Source organism: Thermobia domestica, chromosome 1, assembly GCF_964235325.1.
Source record: "Thermobia domestica chromosome 1, izTheDome1.hap1.1, whole genome shotgun sequence".
NCBI lineage: Eukaryota > Metazoa > Arthropoda > Insecta > Zygentoma > Lepismatidae > Thermobia > Thermobia domestica.
Genome location: NC_137454.1, coordinates 106,839,954 through 106,854,524, shown reverse-complemented (window position 1 = coordinate 106,854,524; position 14,571 = coordinate 106,839,954). Strand labels below are relative to the sequence as shown.

Here is a 14,571-nt window from a genome sequence, read left to right as displayed (position 1 = left end):
CTTCATCCGATTTCAAAATGTTATATCTTGAAAACGGTAACCATAATTTGAATTAACAGTCCAGTGTTCGAAAGAGGGAATGTTAAAGTTCACACACATATATTAAGTTCATAACGATGATGTACTGGCTTCTTTTTTAAAAATAAACTTGCTACAAAATGTAAAAATAAAATAAAATAACTGTAGTTACATCAAATATTCAAAATGAAATGAAATCTTTTATCTTTACGTCCCACGCTTATGCCGGTTAGGCTAAAGGAGACGGTGATTATGAGAAATGAATGAAATGAAGAAAGTGGGACGAAACGGGAGAACCCCAAGAAAATCCACGAGCACGGTGTTCGTCCACCACAAAGTCCACACGGTGCAAGCTGGGATCGGAGCAGGGACCCCAAGCACCGGAGGTGAACGCTCTACCACTGAGCCACCGCGCCCCCCCATCAAATATTCAGTTTGCAAATTATCAATGTGGCTTCCCCTGGCCACGGCTCTTTCGAATTATAGGCGTTTCATTCAAATATGATTAGACAACGTTTTGATGATAATTACGAGTTAATGAACTAGCGTCAACGAAATAAAGCATGGGGATAGTTAAGTCTCTTCATTAAGCTCACCCCCACTTTCCTGAACCTCAGTAAATAACTCAAAGACAATTGAGACTATCACGAATGTAGAAAGTAAGTCATACAATATTTACAGAACGCTATTATATGACCTAAAAATTATTTTTCAAGACCTTTTGTATAGTATATAAATTTGGGTGCCCAATAATGTTAGCGGAGAGTCTTAAGCTCGTAGACATGAATGCTTAAATGTAGGGATAGGTAATGTACTGTGAGAAATAAAATTATTTTTCTAGGGTCTGATACATATTTATACTTACTTTTAATAATTATAGAGGGGGAAAAAGTATCAATTGCTACACGATCAACTGTGTCTTATAATTTGATTCTCGTGGTTATATGGTTAGCGTACGAGTGTTCAGCGTGGGAGACCAGGCTCGATTCCCAGTGGAAGGTCATGGTTCGGATACCACGTTAAACTGTAGGTTTACATCTCATAAAGCCTCAATGATGAAAGGGACGCTAGCTAAATTCCAAATCAACCAATCGAGTTTTAACGTCCCTTTCCAGTACCGTAGCTAAGAAACTAGGCATACTGATTTTAAAGTGGAATACTAACCATTTTTCGGGGTTTTATCTAAGGCACACAAACCCTCCAGATAAATGAACCCAGAACCATACAGAAAATACGTGTATAATCCACGTAGCCACGATGGAGCATACCTGAGTGTTAAATACAAGCAAATCTATTAGTATTACAACTTCATTTCACTGATAGAAATTAGCCGTACAAATTTTACCTCGTTTCAAAAGTTCTTGTACGAATCGAACTATTTAAAAAGAATGCATATTTACTACTTCAGCAATATATTGGAATGGGCGTAACTATGCATTTTTTTTTTTTAAATAATAAATACGTACGATAGTAATGCAGTGATTTGATGTGATAGGCCTTAGTATTGTGTTATGTTTACGCATTTCCAGAATCCTATATACAATTGTACAGTTGTACAGGTACAATTGTGCAGGTTTTTTTGCTGCGGACTGTACAGGGTACTATCACAATTAACTGACTCCATTATTGACCTCTAGTTCACCATGGAATGATTTAAAATACTTTTTTTTTTTTTTTTTTTTTTTTTTTTTTTTTTTTTTTTTTTTTTTGCCGATTCCCTTAAGATTGCAAACATTCAACCCTTTATTTGGCACTGTTGCTCTCAACGTCGCATTCTATTGCGTTATCCGCATGAATTAGAACTTCAGTGATCATTTAATTGGCATTATTGTTTTCATAGAATATTCATATACATGATTTGCGAGTCGCTTCTTTAGATACTTCTAATCTTCGTCAACAGGGGACAGTAAATTTAGTATTGTAGAAGCTTTATCTCCTACGTTCCACGAAAGTTCCCTTGTTTTCTTTTTATTGTTTATTATCATTATTATTATATTATTTTATTTGTGGTTTCTAGTTCTGTAGGGAAATATTTCAACGAAACTGTTGCTAATTACTGAGAGTATTCTTATGATATTTGACCATAATAGGGCAATGCTGCTCAGTAGCTACACACACGACTATTTTATGGCAATGTCGTTTTGAAATAAACATCCTGTATTTTGTAACCAAAGTACAAAAATACTTTAAAAATTACGAAATTATGATCAGGAAGACATGGTTCAACCATAAAAGCAAACTAAATATTATAATGGTAATGCTCTCAATGCTTGCCAATTAAAGGGTTAAATGGTAGGAAATGAAAATCTGTTGTAAATACTTCTAATGACTCCCATTTCATTGTATAACAAATCGAAAGTAGGATGCTCCAGCTACTCGGATAAAGGTAATGTTCAACTTTACGTAACACACAGAGAGGCAGAAGTAAGCCACTTTTCTTATTACCTGAGGATAATTAATGAAAGATTTAAGTATTCAATTTATAAAAGATTATATGAATTACTGTATCATAATTCACAAAATGATGATTTCACTTTCTAAGAATAATTTATACTTACTATATTCTTGATAATGTCTTATAACCAGAATCGCTGACAGAAGACACCTCTCCCTCCTTTTCCCCAACATTCATTATTTTTCTGAATTTCTCTACAGAACAAGTATATATGTATACTAACTACAACAGAAAGCCTGAAGCTAAAAGGTACTTACAGGAATTGGAACTGGCTCAGATCCATCCTCATTTAACTTGGCTATTTTTGATGCTTGATGTGCAGAATCATTTAACATCAAAGGATATCTACGCTTCAAGCCTAAGCCCCGATTTGGTTGCACCAAACTAACAAGAAACTGAATAAGCTGGAAGAGAAGATCATTAACTTATTTAGTATATAAATACCTTACTTAAAAAGTAAAGTTCCATTTTCTCAAGTTAACGAAATACAGTATTGGAACAAATTAAATAATGTAAACAATATCAGTCAGTTTTTTCCCTTTCTTTTTCCTTAGTTATCTGTGAAAACTTTTACATTACTATAAACATTTAACTGTATCCAAGTTATTTCCCGTCAGGAAGAAAAACAAAAGACAAAAAACAAAAAAAAAGGAAAAAAAAAAGAAAGAAAAAAGAAAACGTTCTGCTATTGTTTTAAGAGTTTTGGCTAATTATTTCTATCAGTCTTTCAGAAGAAGGTGTGATGAAAATCGACTCTGGTCTTTCACTACGCCTGTAGTACTCTATTACCGATACTGAGTTCTGCGTCAGCAGTAACATATCTAGTTTTCTGTGTTTCTTAGTTATTCGGGGATTCACCTACAATTTTCGAGGGATTTGCAATATTGCTCAACTGTTTGTTACAGGATTTATCTTTAATTAAAATATGGAACTTCGAATGTTAGTTGTACTTTAGTGAGTTACTTGTAAAATTTACTATGAAACTATATATATGTAGTATTCACGTGTATTTGGTTATCTGTATAATTTTGAAATAACTGTTATTTTGTCAAATAATCATTTGTTTATTTGTTGAAGTTAGTGTCCGTTTTCAGCATCACCAGTAAACCAGGATTACAGTTTAAGGTAAAACCATCGTGTAACATGATCAATGCTCTCCTACCGGGAATACCTGAATCAAAGGCACGCGCGCTGGCCACTAGCCCAGCGGGAAGGATAACCAAGACCAATGTCACCAAGATCGTTGCGTCATTAAGTAATTAAATAATGCAGACGTGACCAAAATTCGAGCTCATTTTCCCTGTTTCCAGAGAAATCAAGGTTCTCTTTCTATTAAATTCTGACCCCGGGAGACTGAATGTGACAGAATTGAAGTTTAATGAGATCAATATTACCTGATTTTTTCTTATCTAAATCTCAATTCTTACCTTTATTCTTGACAACAATGCAAACACTGGAATTACCGTAAATTCGATTATTTTAGTTACATCGTTCATTTCAGCAATAGGATGGGACAGCAAGCTTGTGGTTCAGTACTTTTATAATATGAAACATATTTGTCAAACAGTTTCCCTTTAATTACATGTATTATTTCATACAGTAAATTCACATATCCTAAGAAAATGATTACTTACTTTATTAATTATTGTTTGTTGTTTCAAATGTTTCTGTCTGAGAACAGCCAACTCCCGCCACAACGCTTCATTTTCTCTCTTCATGGCACTAAGCTTTGTATCCATAGTTTCTTGACGTCCTTTCATTTGTTTCACATCTAAAAGGACTTTAGTCACCAGTTCGGACTTGATACGACCATCTTCAATTTTGCTGGTTGGAATCTAAAAAGAAAGAAAAAAAAACTCTTCTTCAAAACAAAATTAACAAATAAGTCTACCAATCACGATAAACATATTATCCATGGTTATATTTCCTCAATGTGTCAAGTGATCTACATGACAAATATCAGTTCCCTTGTTTAAGAACGCTGCACTTCCCCACGGAGTACAATGACAGTCTCGTCGTGAATCATTAAATTTAAAGAAAAAAAAAATAGGAAATGAAAAACATCCATTCCTATACAAAAATGATAACATTAGAAATGTACTATCTTTCCCAAGATTAGCTGAAAACGCATGCCATTCTTGATATTTAGTGCAACCATTTGGGAAAGGTGGAATGTCTGCATGTTAAGGAAGATAACGTCCTTCCCAGTATCATCTTCGATGTTGGTTGTTTGGATATTAGTCTGTCTTTCAGCACCGAGGCTATATAAGACGTAGATTTACCCGTAACGTGGGTTACGAACCACATGAGCTCTCGCTGGAAATCGAATCCGGCTTTCCGCGTCGAAGACGCGTGCGTACTTTCTTTAAAGAAATAAGATTCGATTTGATGGTCTACAGGCAAAAGGCTTTACACGTTCACTTTTGAGCTATTCCTCTCCTTGATCGTCGATATTCAGACTCGACAGTTATGTCAGTTCACCATCCTGAACATGTGGAAAGTTGAACCTCCTGAGAACGTGATGTTCGTCCGTATTGCAGCATCAATCACACTGTAGCTAGTTGAAGATCAACTCACAGAATTCCAGACTGATATTCTGACCGTCCTCATTCAGATTTTGCATAATCCTCAGCTTGTATTTAGCGTGAATTCGATCCAGAAGATTCTAAATATCATGATTGCGGCACATGTAACTCCCAAGAAGTTCACAGATTCGAATTTCTTGGACTCCTCGGTCAACTGTCTCTTCCTTCACTTATCCTCGGCCGGCAAATCCGCGACACATTCTGTCTGCAAAAACTTTGTATGGCAATTCTTGATTTTTTACCTCCGGGGCAGAGTTTACGTCCGGATTGGCATAGGCCGTTTCCAGCGTTAGTTATCTGAGTAGTGAGGTGGAGGTAGAACAGAGACGTGCTGAAGTGGGCAGCAGGTAAGACCTCTGAGTTTTAACAAAGCCAAATTATGGGTGCGTGATTAGTTGGTGTAGATGTGACTAAAATTGCAAGTGTGTTTGGTGTGTCGTGAGAAATGGTGTCTAAGGCGATGCTGTCTATATAACTTCTCACAAAAACAACATCGGAAGAGCGTAATAGCGGACAGAAAAGAAGTCTCAGTAAAGGAGATCACTAAGCATTCAAAAGGAGTCACCAAGACCACAGAGCTAATACGGCAAAAATGACGGCAGAATTCAATCAGAACCTGGAACAGTTTATTGCAACCCAGTCCGACTTAAGCTAACAGATTATCACCACAATTAATCTTTTCGCGCAAAAAATTAATTGCATGCCATTCTTGATATTTAGTGCAACCAAGAACATGGACCACCAATTATTGGAAACGTGTAATCTAGTCCGATGAGATCTGTTGCACTATATTTCCAACAACAGGCCATGTTTATGTATGGCGGATGCCCAAAGCTATGCTCCAAACCGTCTCTTCCCTACGTAAATACAACGTCAGATTAAGATGCTGTGGACCGCAATTCCTTGTATTCTGTGGATCCTATGTTTACGCTTACAGAACACATCACTGCCACTGATTATGAGAAATTTTAGATCATCATTTGTGAAGTGTGATCCATATGTTGTTTCCTGCCAATATCACAATTTCAAGCGCCAATTCACACTGCTGCAACTGCTAAGGCGTTCATGAACATCCGGATGAACTACAACGCTTTTCTTGGCTCTCACAATCTCCAGACCTCAACACTGAATACCTCTTCTGGAGCTTACACCTCCATTTTCACTAACAGAACTGACAAGGGAAGGTTCCACAAGTTGTCGCTCAAATCTGATTGCCACATAGCACATCTGATACAGCATCATGAGCAGGGTGTCTACTAAAATTCCAACATGAAATTTCGTGACTTTTTTTTTTTTAACCAAATCATAAAATTTCGTATTATTTTCGAGAGCTAATTTGGGTGCGAATTAGGCCGAATTTGTATGCAAGCGATAGAAGAGTGCTTTGCTTGCGATTTGGTAGCATCAAAAGCCGACCATACACATTTTTGGTGGTGAACTTTGATGTTTTATGGTGTTTGTGGTGAACTTTGATGTAGAACAAAATTTTCCAGTCTCTACTTCTTATATTTGTACAGATATAGATATATAATCGTGACCCAAAAGCTAAATTTCGTAATATTCGTGACTTTCGTGACCTATAGACACCCTGATGAGAAATGAACATGAGTAAAATTTAAGATGCTATGAACGGGAAGGATAGAACCTACGGAGCTTCAACATTTTGAATATATATATTATGGAATTATATACGTTTTAAGTAAATATCTTGAAAACCGTTAAAGCGATCAAAACAAAAGATGCACAATATAATGAGAACAAACGCCGTATCGAAAATCATAAACAATGTTGTCATAGATGAAGCAGTGTTGTCAACTCTACATAAAAATGTTTTGCTTGAAATAGCACCATATACAAATGTGCACAGATTTAAAATGCACTATTATCACTAACCATGGAAGTAAAGTCTAGTGGTACAGTGTTGAACACTGTTTGAGCTACGTGTGCTACGTGTACAGTGGAGAAGTATGATATGTGGCAACAAAGGGTAATAAAGGAATTTGGGTCTTATATTATGAATTCAATTCAAATCCAGAATAACACCGATAGGATAACACAGCAAAATGTCAGCAGTGTCACAAAAGATTGATGCAATTGTAAAACGAAAAATGAAAATGAAATGAAATCTTTGAGTTTTACGTCCCACGGTTATGCCGGTTAGGCTAAAGGAGACGGTGATGATGCGTGATGAATGAAATGGTGGAATGAAGAAAGTGGGAGGAAACGGGAGAACCCCGAGAAAACCCACGCACACGGTGTTTGTCCACCACAAAGTTCACTTGGCGGAATTGTAAAACGAAATTGAGTGATGTCATTTTTACGTCCTGTGTCAGCACCGAAGCTATATACGAAGGGACCTACAGTGTAAGGTGGGATCCGAACCATTACGAAAGACGAAAGGTGATAAGCAAAAACCTCCATGTCTGAGGCGGGATTGGAACCCGCGATTCCAAAAAAGTCGGTGGCCTAGCCTTCTAGACCACATGGTTATTCAGGCCGATTAAAAGCGAAATGAGGTAGTAATGAAATAATTATATTTCCAGTGTGAATATGGTAATATTATAGTATATCATCATATAATGTACTGATATGGTGTACAGTAACAATCATTATCATGTGTGGGGGAGAAAGTAAAAGAGTTGAGTTGATTCTGAGTTTAACGTCCCGTTCAGCAACGAGGCTATATGAGACGTGGACCTACTGATTAACGTGGAATCCGAACCACATGAGCTCCCGCCGGGAATCGAACCCGGGCCTCCCACGCCAAAGGCGCGTACGCTAACCGCTTAGCCACGGAGGATCTCAGAAAGTAAAAGAATATGTCACTTAACACGAAGGACATAAACCAAGAAAGTACTTTATCAAATCTGGATAAGATAATCTGGAAAAGCAGATTACAGAGACTTAGAAAACAAGGGTTTGTTTCCTTGCGTGTAACATTTTGTTTTCGCGAGATGTCTGATTATTCACCGGGGCTAATGCAGATCCCTCACTTTTTTAATGCATTCCTTTACTACCCTCTGTAGCCATATATCAGACTTCTCCATTGCACATTTTCAGCACACGTAGCTCCAACAGTGTGCAACACTGTGCCACTACATTTTACTGTTATGTTTAGTAATAATAGTTTATTTTAAATCTGTGCACATTTGTATAAGGTGCTATTTCAAACAAAATACTCTTATGCTGAGTTGGCAACACCACTTTATCTATGGCATCACTATTTATGGTTTTTGATACAGCATTTTGTTCTCATATTGTGCACCTTTTGTTTTGATTGATTTAACGGTTTTCAAGATATTTACTTAAAACGTATATAATTCCATTATATATATATAGAGAGAGAGAGAGAGGGTGCCGGGAAATAAGAACGAATTTGAATTTCGCACCATTTTGTCATATGACGGTTGGCAGACGCAGTTTTACCATGTTTGTTATCCTCTATCCTTCCGATTAGTAGCCTGTGTGGTGAGCATTGTTACTTGGTGTTTATTTCGGCATGGAGCGTTTGACAACAAAGCAACGCATCAAAGTGGTTAAAAGTTATTACAAAAACACGAAAAGTCCCACGGCAAATGTTCGAGATTTGCGTGTGACACTTGGACGCAATATTGCTCCTACTGAATCATCAGTTCGGAAGTTGGTCCTGAAGTTTGAGCCCACGGGGTCAGTGTTAAATGTTAAGCAAACTGGAAGACCGCGTTCTGTTCGAACAGAAGAAAGCATTACTGTCGTGTGTGACAGTGTGACCGTAAGCCCCATGAAATCAGTTCGCCGACGAGCTCAACAATTGAATTTATCACCAAGTTCACTGCATGAAACCCTGTCGAAAGATCTGAGAATGCATGTATACAAGATTTAACTTACACAAGAGTTGAAGCCTACAGATCATGGAAAGCGACATCGATTTGCTCAATGGGTATTGGCTCGACAAGTGGAGAACGAGAACTTCACAAGAATAATTTTCTCAGATGAGGCACACTTCCATCTCAGTGGGTACGTCAATAAGCAGAACTGCAGAATTTGGGGTACAGAAAATCCGCAAGTGACTGTGGAAGAACAGATGCATCCTCAACGCACGACTGTGTGGTGTGGATTCTGGGCAGGAGGAGTGATTGGGCCGTACTTTTTAGAAGACTATGAGGGAGCTGGCGTCACTGTGAACGGCGACCGTTACAGATACATGCTTTCAGATTGTTTTTCCCAGTTTTGGATGAATTGGAAATTGAAAATGACGATTTTTGGTTTCAGCAAGATGGTGCGACCTGTCACACATCTCGTGAAACAATTGGTCTGCTGAATGAAAAGTTTCCTCAAAAAATTATCTCCTTGCGAGGAAATCAGGAATGGCCTGCCAGATCATGCGATCTTACCCCTTGTGACTTTTTTGTGGGAATTCGTGACATCTAAAGTGTACGTGAACAAACCACAGACAATACAACAACTGAAGGATGAAATTACGAGGGTATTAATGGCATTACACCAGACGTTTGTGAACGCGTCATCGCAAATTTCAATGAACGCATTGCTCATTGCCGTTCAGCCTTGGGTGGTCATACGCCGGATACAATTTTTCATACATAAATGTGAGAAAATTACCTAATGTGTATGTATACATAAATGGGAGAAGTTACTCAATGTGTTCATAAAAAAAATCAATATATTTTATATTAGTTTTATAGCACTTTATTCGTCCCTATTACCCGGACACCCTCTCTCTCTCTCTCTCTCTCTCTCTCTCTCTCTCTCTCTCTCTCTCTCTCTCTCTCTATATATATATATATATATATATATATATATATATATATATTCATTCAAAATGTTGAAGCCCCGTAGGTCCTGTTCTACTAGACCACAGCACCTTAAATTTTACTCATTTTCATTTCACATGATGCTGTATGAGATGTGCTATGTGGCAATCAGATCGGAGCGACAACTTGTGAAACCTTCCCGCTGAGTGCTGTACTGCACGAAGAATGGTACAATATTCCTTTCGAAACAATCCGTGATTCACATACCTTAATTCCACGACGAATCAGAATTGTTCTGCAGGCTAACAGTGGTCAGTTGCCGTATTATGCAAGTAAGTTGCATTTTTTTCCAAGTATTTTCATTATTTTAATATACATAATCATATATACTAGGCAGCAAACGCATAACAGGCGTTGGAATAGTCTATGTAGTAAAAAGTCAAATATAAGCCGTGTGATGATTTAGCCTCTATGGAAGAAAGACCTACAAGGAGCATCTCAAGATTGATTTTCGGAACAACATTACACTCAAGAGAGGCGAGAAAAAAATCCATAATTGTGAATTTAGATAAGAAGAGATATCCACAAACATTTCAAATCTCTACTATAAGAATAATCTTTACAATTAAAACGTATGATATGAGTAACAACTGAACTCCCTAGCGCTTCAGCTCCTGTCACATGAGAGTATGTTCAGTTCGTTGCCACAAGATCAGCGTATCGAATTCCAATATCATTATTACTGACTTTCCAAGTGGAGTTCAATATTTCTTAAGTACAATATCGATAGTATACCCAACAATCCTAGGTCCGTACAGAAAAATTGTCCCCATCAGAATCGAACGGAGCACCACGCTTTTAACTATTTCGCTACATGAGAATAACCACAATACAGATTACCTGACGAAATAATTTATTTGGGATCATTTAAAGTTTATGACAATTTCAAGGATTCTACTACTCTAAAACAAAGATTAAACTTGAACACTTAAACGTATTCTTCTACAGAAAAGAACACATGAAAAGTTATAACACTAGGAACTAACACTTACCTTTCTTTTAATATGATCAAGAAGATATGGATGGCCTTGAATGAAGTATTGATGAGCAAATTCCATTTCATCCTTTTCAACTTTTAAACCGCCAGATTCAACAGATACAACCTTATGAAATCCATCTAAACAAAATATAGAAAAAATCTTGTAATATCAAAAAAGCTTTCGTATGTTCAGTATTATTAAAAAAATAACAATTCCCACTTAGATTTTGAGAATACTGTATCTATACTCTTGTAAAATTACACAACTGATGGTTTTCTTCTTAACCCCCCCCCTCCCAAATTCAAATTGTGGTATTATATTTTAAAATTATCTTCTATTATGTATAAGTTAGGGAACAATACTTCAAAATTTCTTGTATTAATGTTCAACATGGATGGACAACAGTACCAGAAAACTTCTTTTATACTTCTATTTTTAATATGCAGAACATACCGAGAAGGAGGTGACTGAATCAACCTTTATCTATAAAACAATACATGTAACAAACAATGAATACTGAAACTAATGTAAGCCAAAGTGTACAACTACACTCAGATCGAAATAAGAAACTAATTGACATCTGGAGTAGTACATTTGTCCTTGTGCCACATCGTGAATATCCCGCTGCGCTCGCTCCTTTCATCTCAGTTGTCAAAGACTTCTAAATATGTGTTACACAGAGGCAACATTGTATTGATATTGCCCCTTCCTATAGAAATCATCCACAAGTAACTACCACCACGATGTTTATCATTGACCACTCTCTTGGTAATTTTAAAACCCCATAACGCAACCTCCGAACACACGTGCTTTTGAACTGTCAATTCATTTTTAATCTTGCTCCATGTATAAATAGTTGCCGGCTATAAAATTAAAACATAAAAATTTGATAATATACTATATACTACATTTTCGGCTATGTATGAGGGATCGGCCGAAAGAAGCATGTGTAAGCAACAATGAAGAACCAAGACATGTCACAAGGCCAATCAATTTACTAGAAGTGAAATTAAAAACTTTCAAGTACTATTTTAAAGTATAAGATTTTTTCGTCTGAAATTGCATTGATAATTTCCTATATAGGAAGCTGAAGTGCTAAAAATATTTTAAACCGAAAGGAAAAATAAACACACTGCTGAACAAGACTGCAATTATTTAATATAAAAACACATTTTAGTTTACATTTTAGTCAATGTGTTTTTATATTAAATAATTGCAGTCTTGTTCAGCAGTGTGTTTATTTTTCTGATTTCATTCGCAAGACGTTGACTATGTTTGTGTGTCAAACCGAAAGGAATATGTATATTTAAACAGGGACCCCACGCATCAGAGGTAAGTACTCTACCACTGAGCCACCGTGCCCCCACTAATCATGACAATGTTCATGGTTGTCCAGTGGTAGTTATTATCTGTAATTACGGTTTATGGTTCGATCCCTTGCGATTCTCAACATACTTAACAACTTTCATGTCTCTTCGAAATTCTCCCATTTCCTCTAATGTATTTAACCAATATTTGTTTTTATTATGCATTAGTCTTCGACTATAATGAATAATAAGCGTAAAATTTTACTAATCACCACATTCCGATGTTTCCTACTAGAACATTCAGCGTTGAAACAACGAATAACGTATGGTGAAAAAAATGCACAAAATTATGATCCGTTTGCCACACGGAACATCCGCAATGTGTTCTCTGATTGTTAAACAAGAATGACATCTGTTAACTTTAATGTACAAACACATTTACGCCATATCTGCTGACCTTGCGACAATTGCGGGGAACTTTTTTTGCATGGATGACGCGAAATTTCTTTCAAGCATCTACGGATCCGCCGGATAAGACCTGCAACGGATGTTGGCTGATAATTATTAGCATACACTTGTCTCTAAATTTGCCCAAACGTCCTCAATAGGCCGAAGTTGAGGAACATTCGGAGGATTTTGATCTTTGGGTATGTAGCGTATACCATAGTGTGCCATGGCTGAAAGACTTGCTGTAGCGTAGTAGCAGCTGACTATATCTGGCCAAAACACTACATTGTCTCAACGATGATACGTGTTGATAAACTGTTTAACTTTCGGCAGACAGAACTTCACATAACGTTCAGTGTTTAGCGCAAGACCGATGGTGAAAAGCTGCGGTTTAGAGAGTCCCTTTTCATTTATCGCAAGTCATAGCAACACCTTTTGTGGATATTTTGATTTAGGAGAAAAACGCACTGATTTAGGAACATCACCAGTTCCTAGATCGTAGTACGATTTAGGCTGCCACTCGTGACCGTCTAATGTAAAATAGGTCTCATCGTCCATGATGCACAGTACATCATTTGTAGCGGTGAACGTTTTGGTGACCAGTTCTTAAACATTGTTTCTGAATCACAATTTGTTGTTCCGTAACCTTCGGCATAGTTTTCCGCTTACGTCTGGTAATTCCCATTTTCTGTAAAGCATCCTTCACTGTATTTTTATCACAGTGAAATTTCCTACCCAGTTCTCGGTATGATTTTGCCACCTTACCTGCAGTAGCTTCTCGAAGTTCTCAACACTTTGGGATCACTTAAAGTCGATTTCCGTCCTCTGCCGACCTTCTTTTCCACGTTCATACCCTTCTCTGCTTTCGACACAATATTATACACCGTTCGTCTTGAATATCCCACACTCTGGAAGTGTTTCACAAAGTCTGACTTTTTAACATTCGGATTGTCTTTCCAATATTGCACGATTATTTTACTGTTCCTCATTTAACGCCAAACTCATTTCGTTGTGCGTCATTCATCTCCTGCGCTTGCTAATGCACGACAGATACATTAATCTTCCTGCATAGCTCATGTTTGCCATGGTCCACTGTTGCCAGGGTTTGCAGTGTTGCAACTTTTTTTTTTTCACCATACGTTAGTAATCAATCACACTGCTAAGCCTTCAACTATGATAAAGAAAGTCTTTAAGTTTACGAACTGATGACTCATATACATAAATATTCTAAAAAAGAATAATAAATTCCGTCTAACAGAATTACAGTCAGACACGAATTCACAATATTTAGTGATATGCAATAAACAAACCGAATGCCAACTCCCCGGTATGACACACTGAAAAAAATTCCTTTCCGAACACTTTAGAAACAAAAATATCTTATTACACCGTATTACATAATATTTACGAAACGTGTTGTATGAAGTAACACGAAACATCTATTGCAATTTTGTACTCTGTTCGGAATGTGTTTCACTATTTCAGGAATATCCTAATACAATCTTTCTTAACATTTTACTTAATGTCATTGTTTCTTTTTTTATTTTTTCTTTTTTTTTTTTTAACCAATCATGATGATGTCTATAAGTTACGCCCACTTTGGCAGCTAACATTAATGTTCGTGTGGATCAGTAATTTATAAATCTTTGACTTTATAGAAATGTGAGTGGTTATTAACGAGAAAAATACGATACTGACTTCCGCATACAATACATTCTCTTACAAAACAAAAATAAATAAATAAATAAATAAATACCGCTCGCTGGGTCAGGGTGAGTAAGCGTCCAGAATCTGGCGTTTTACCAGTTACGTAACAGCTTCGTTCTTTACCTCAGTTTGTTTATCCGAGTCAAGGTGTTTACGTTGTTTACAACGGCGATACTGAAAGAGGACGATAACTCCAAAAAAAAACTAGTCTCCTGTTTCTATATTATGTCAACTGAATTCCGCCTATCTTACAATCTCGAT

General features: G+C 36.8%; 1 protein-coding gene across 6 annotated transcripts in view; it reads right to left on the bottom strand.

The window, feature by feature from the left end:
• The window catches only part of Hsf (Heat shock factor), an 86,093-nt gene that overhangs the window by 52,294 nt on the left and 19,228 nt on the right, over window positions 1-14,571 (bottom strand). For all 6 annotated transcript variants that reach the window (XM_081761700.1, XM_081761719.1, XM_081761729.1 and 3 more), the window contains exons 3-5: window positions 10,862-10,986; window positions 4,108-4,308; window positions 2,731-2,877 (exon numbers count right to left, since the gene is read on the bottom strand). In XM_081761700.1, coding sequence (XP_081617826.1) covers window positions 2,731-2,877; window positions 4,108-4,308; window positions 10,862-10,986 — 473 coding nt within the window. The remainder of the gene's footprint in view (window positions 1-2,730; window positions 2,878-4,107; window positions 4,309-10,861; window positions 10,987-14,571) is intronic.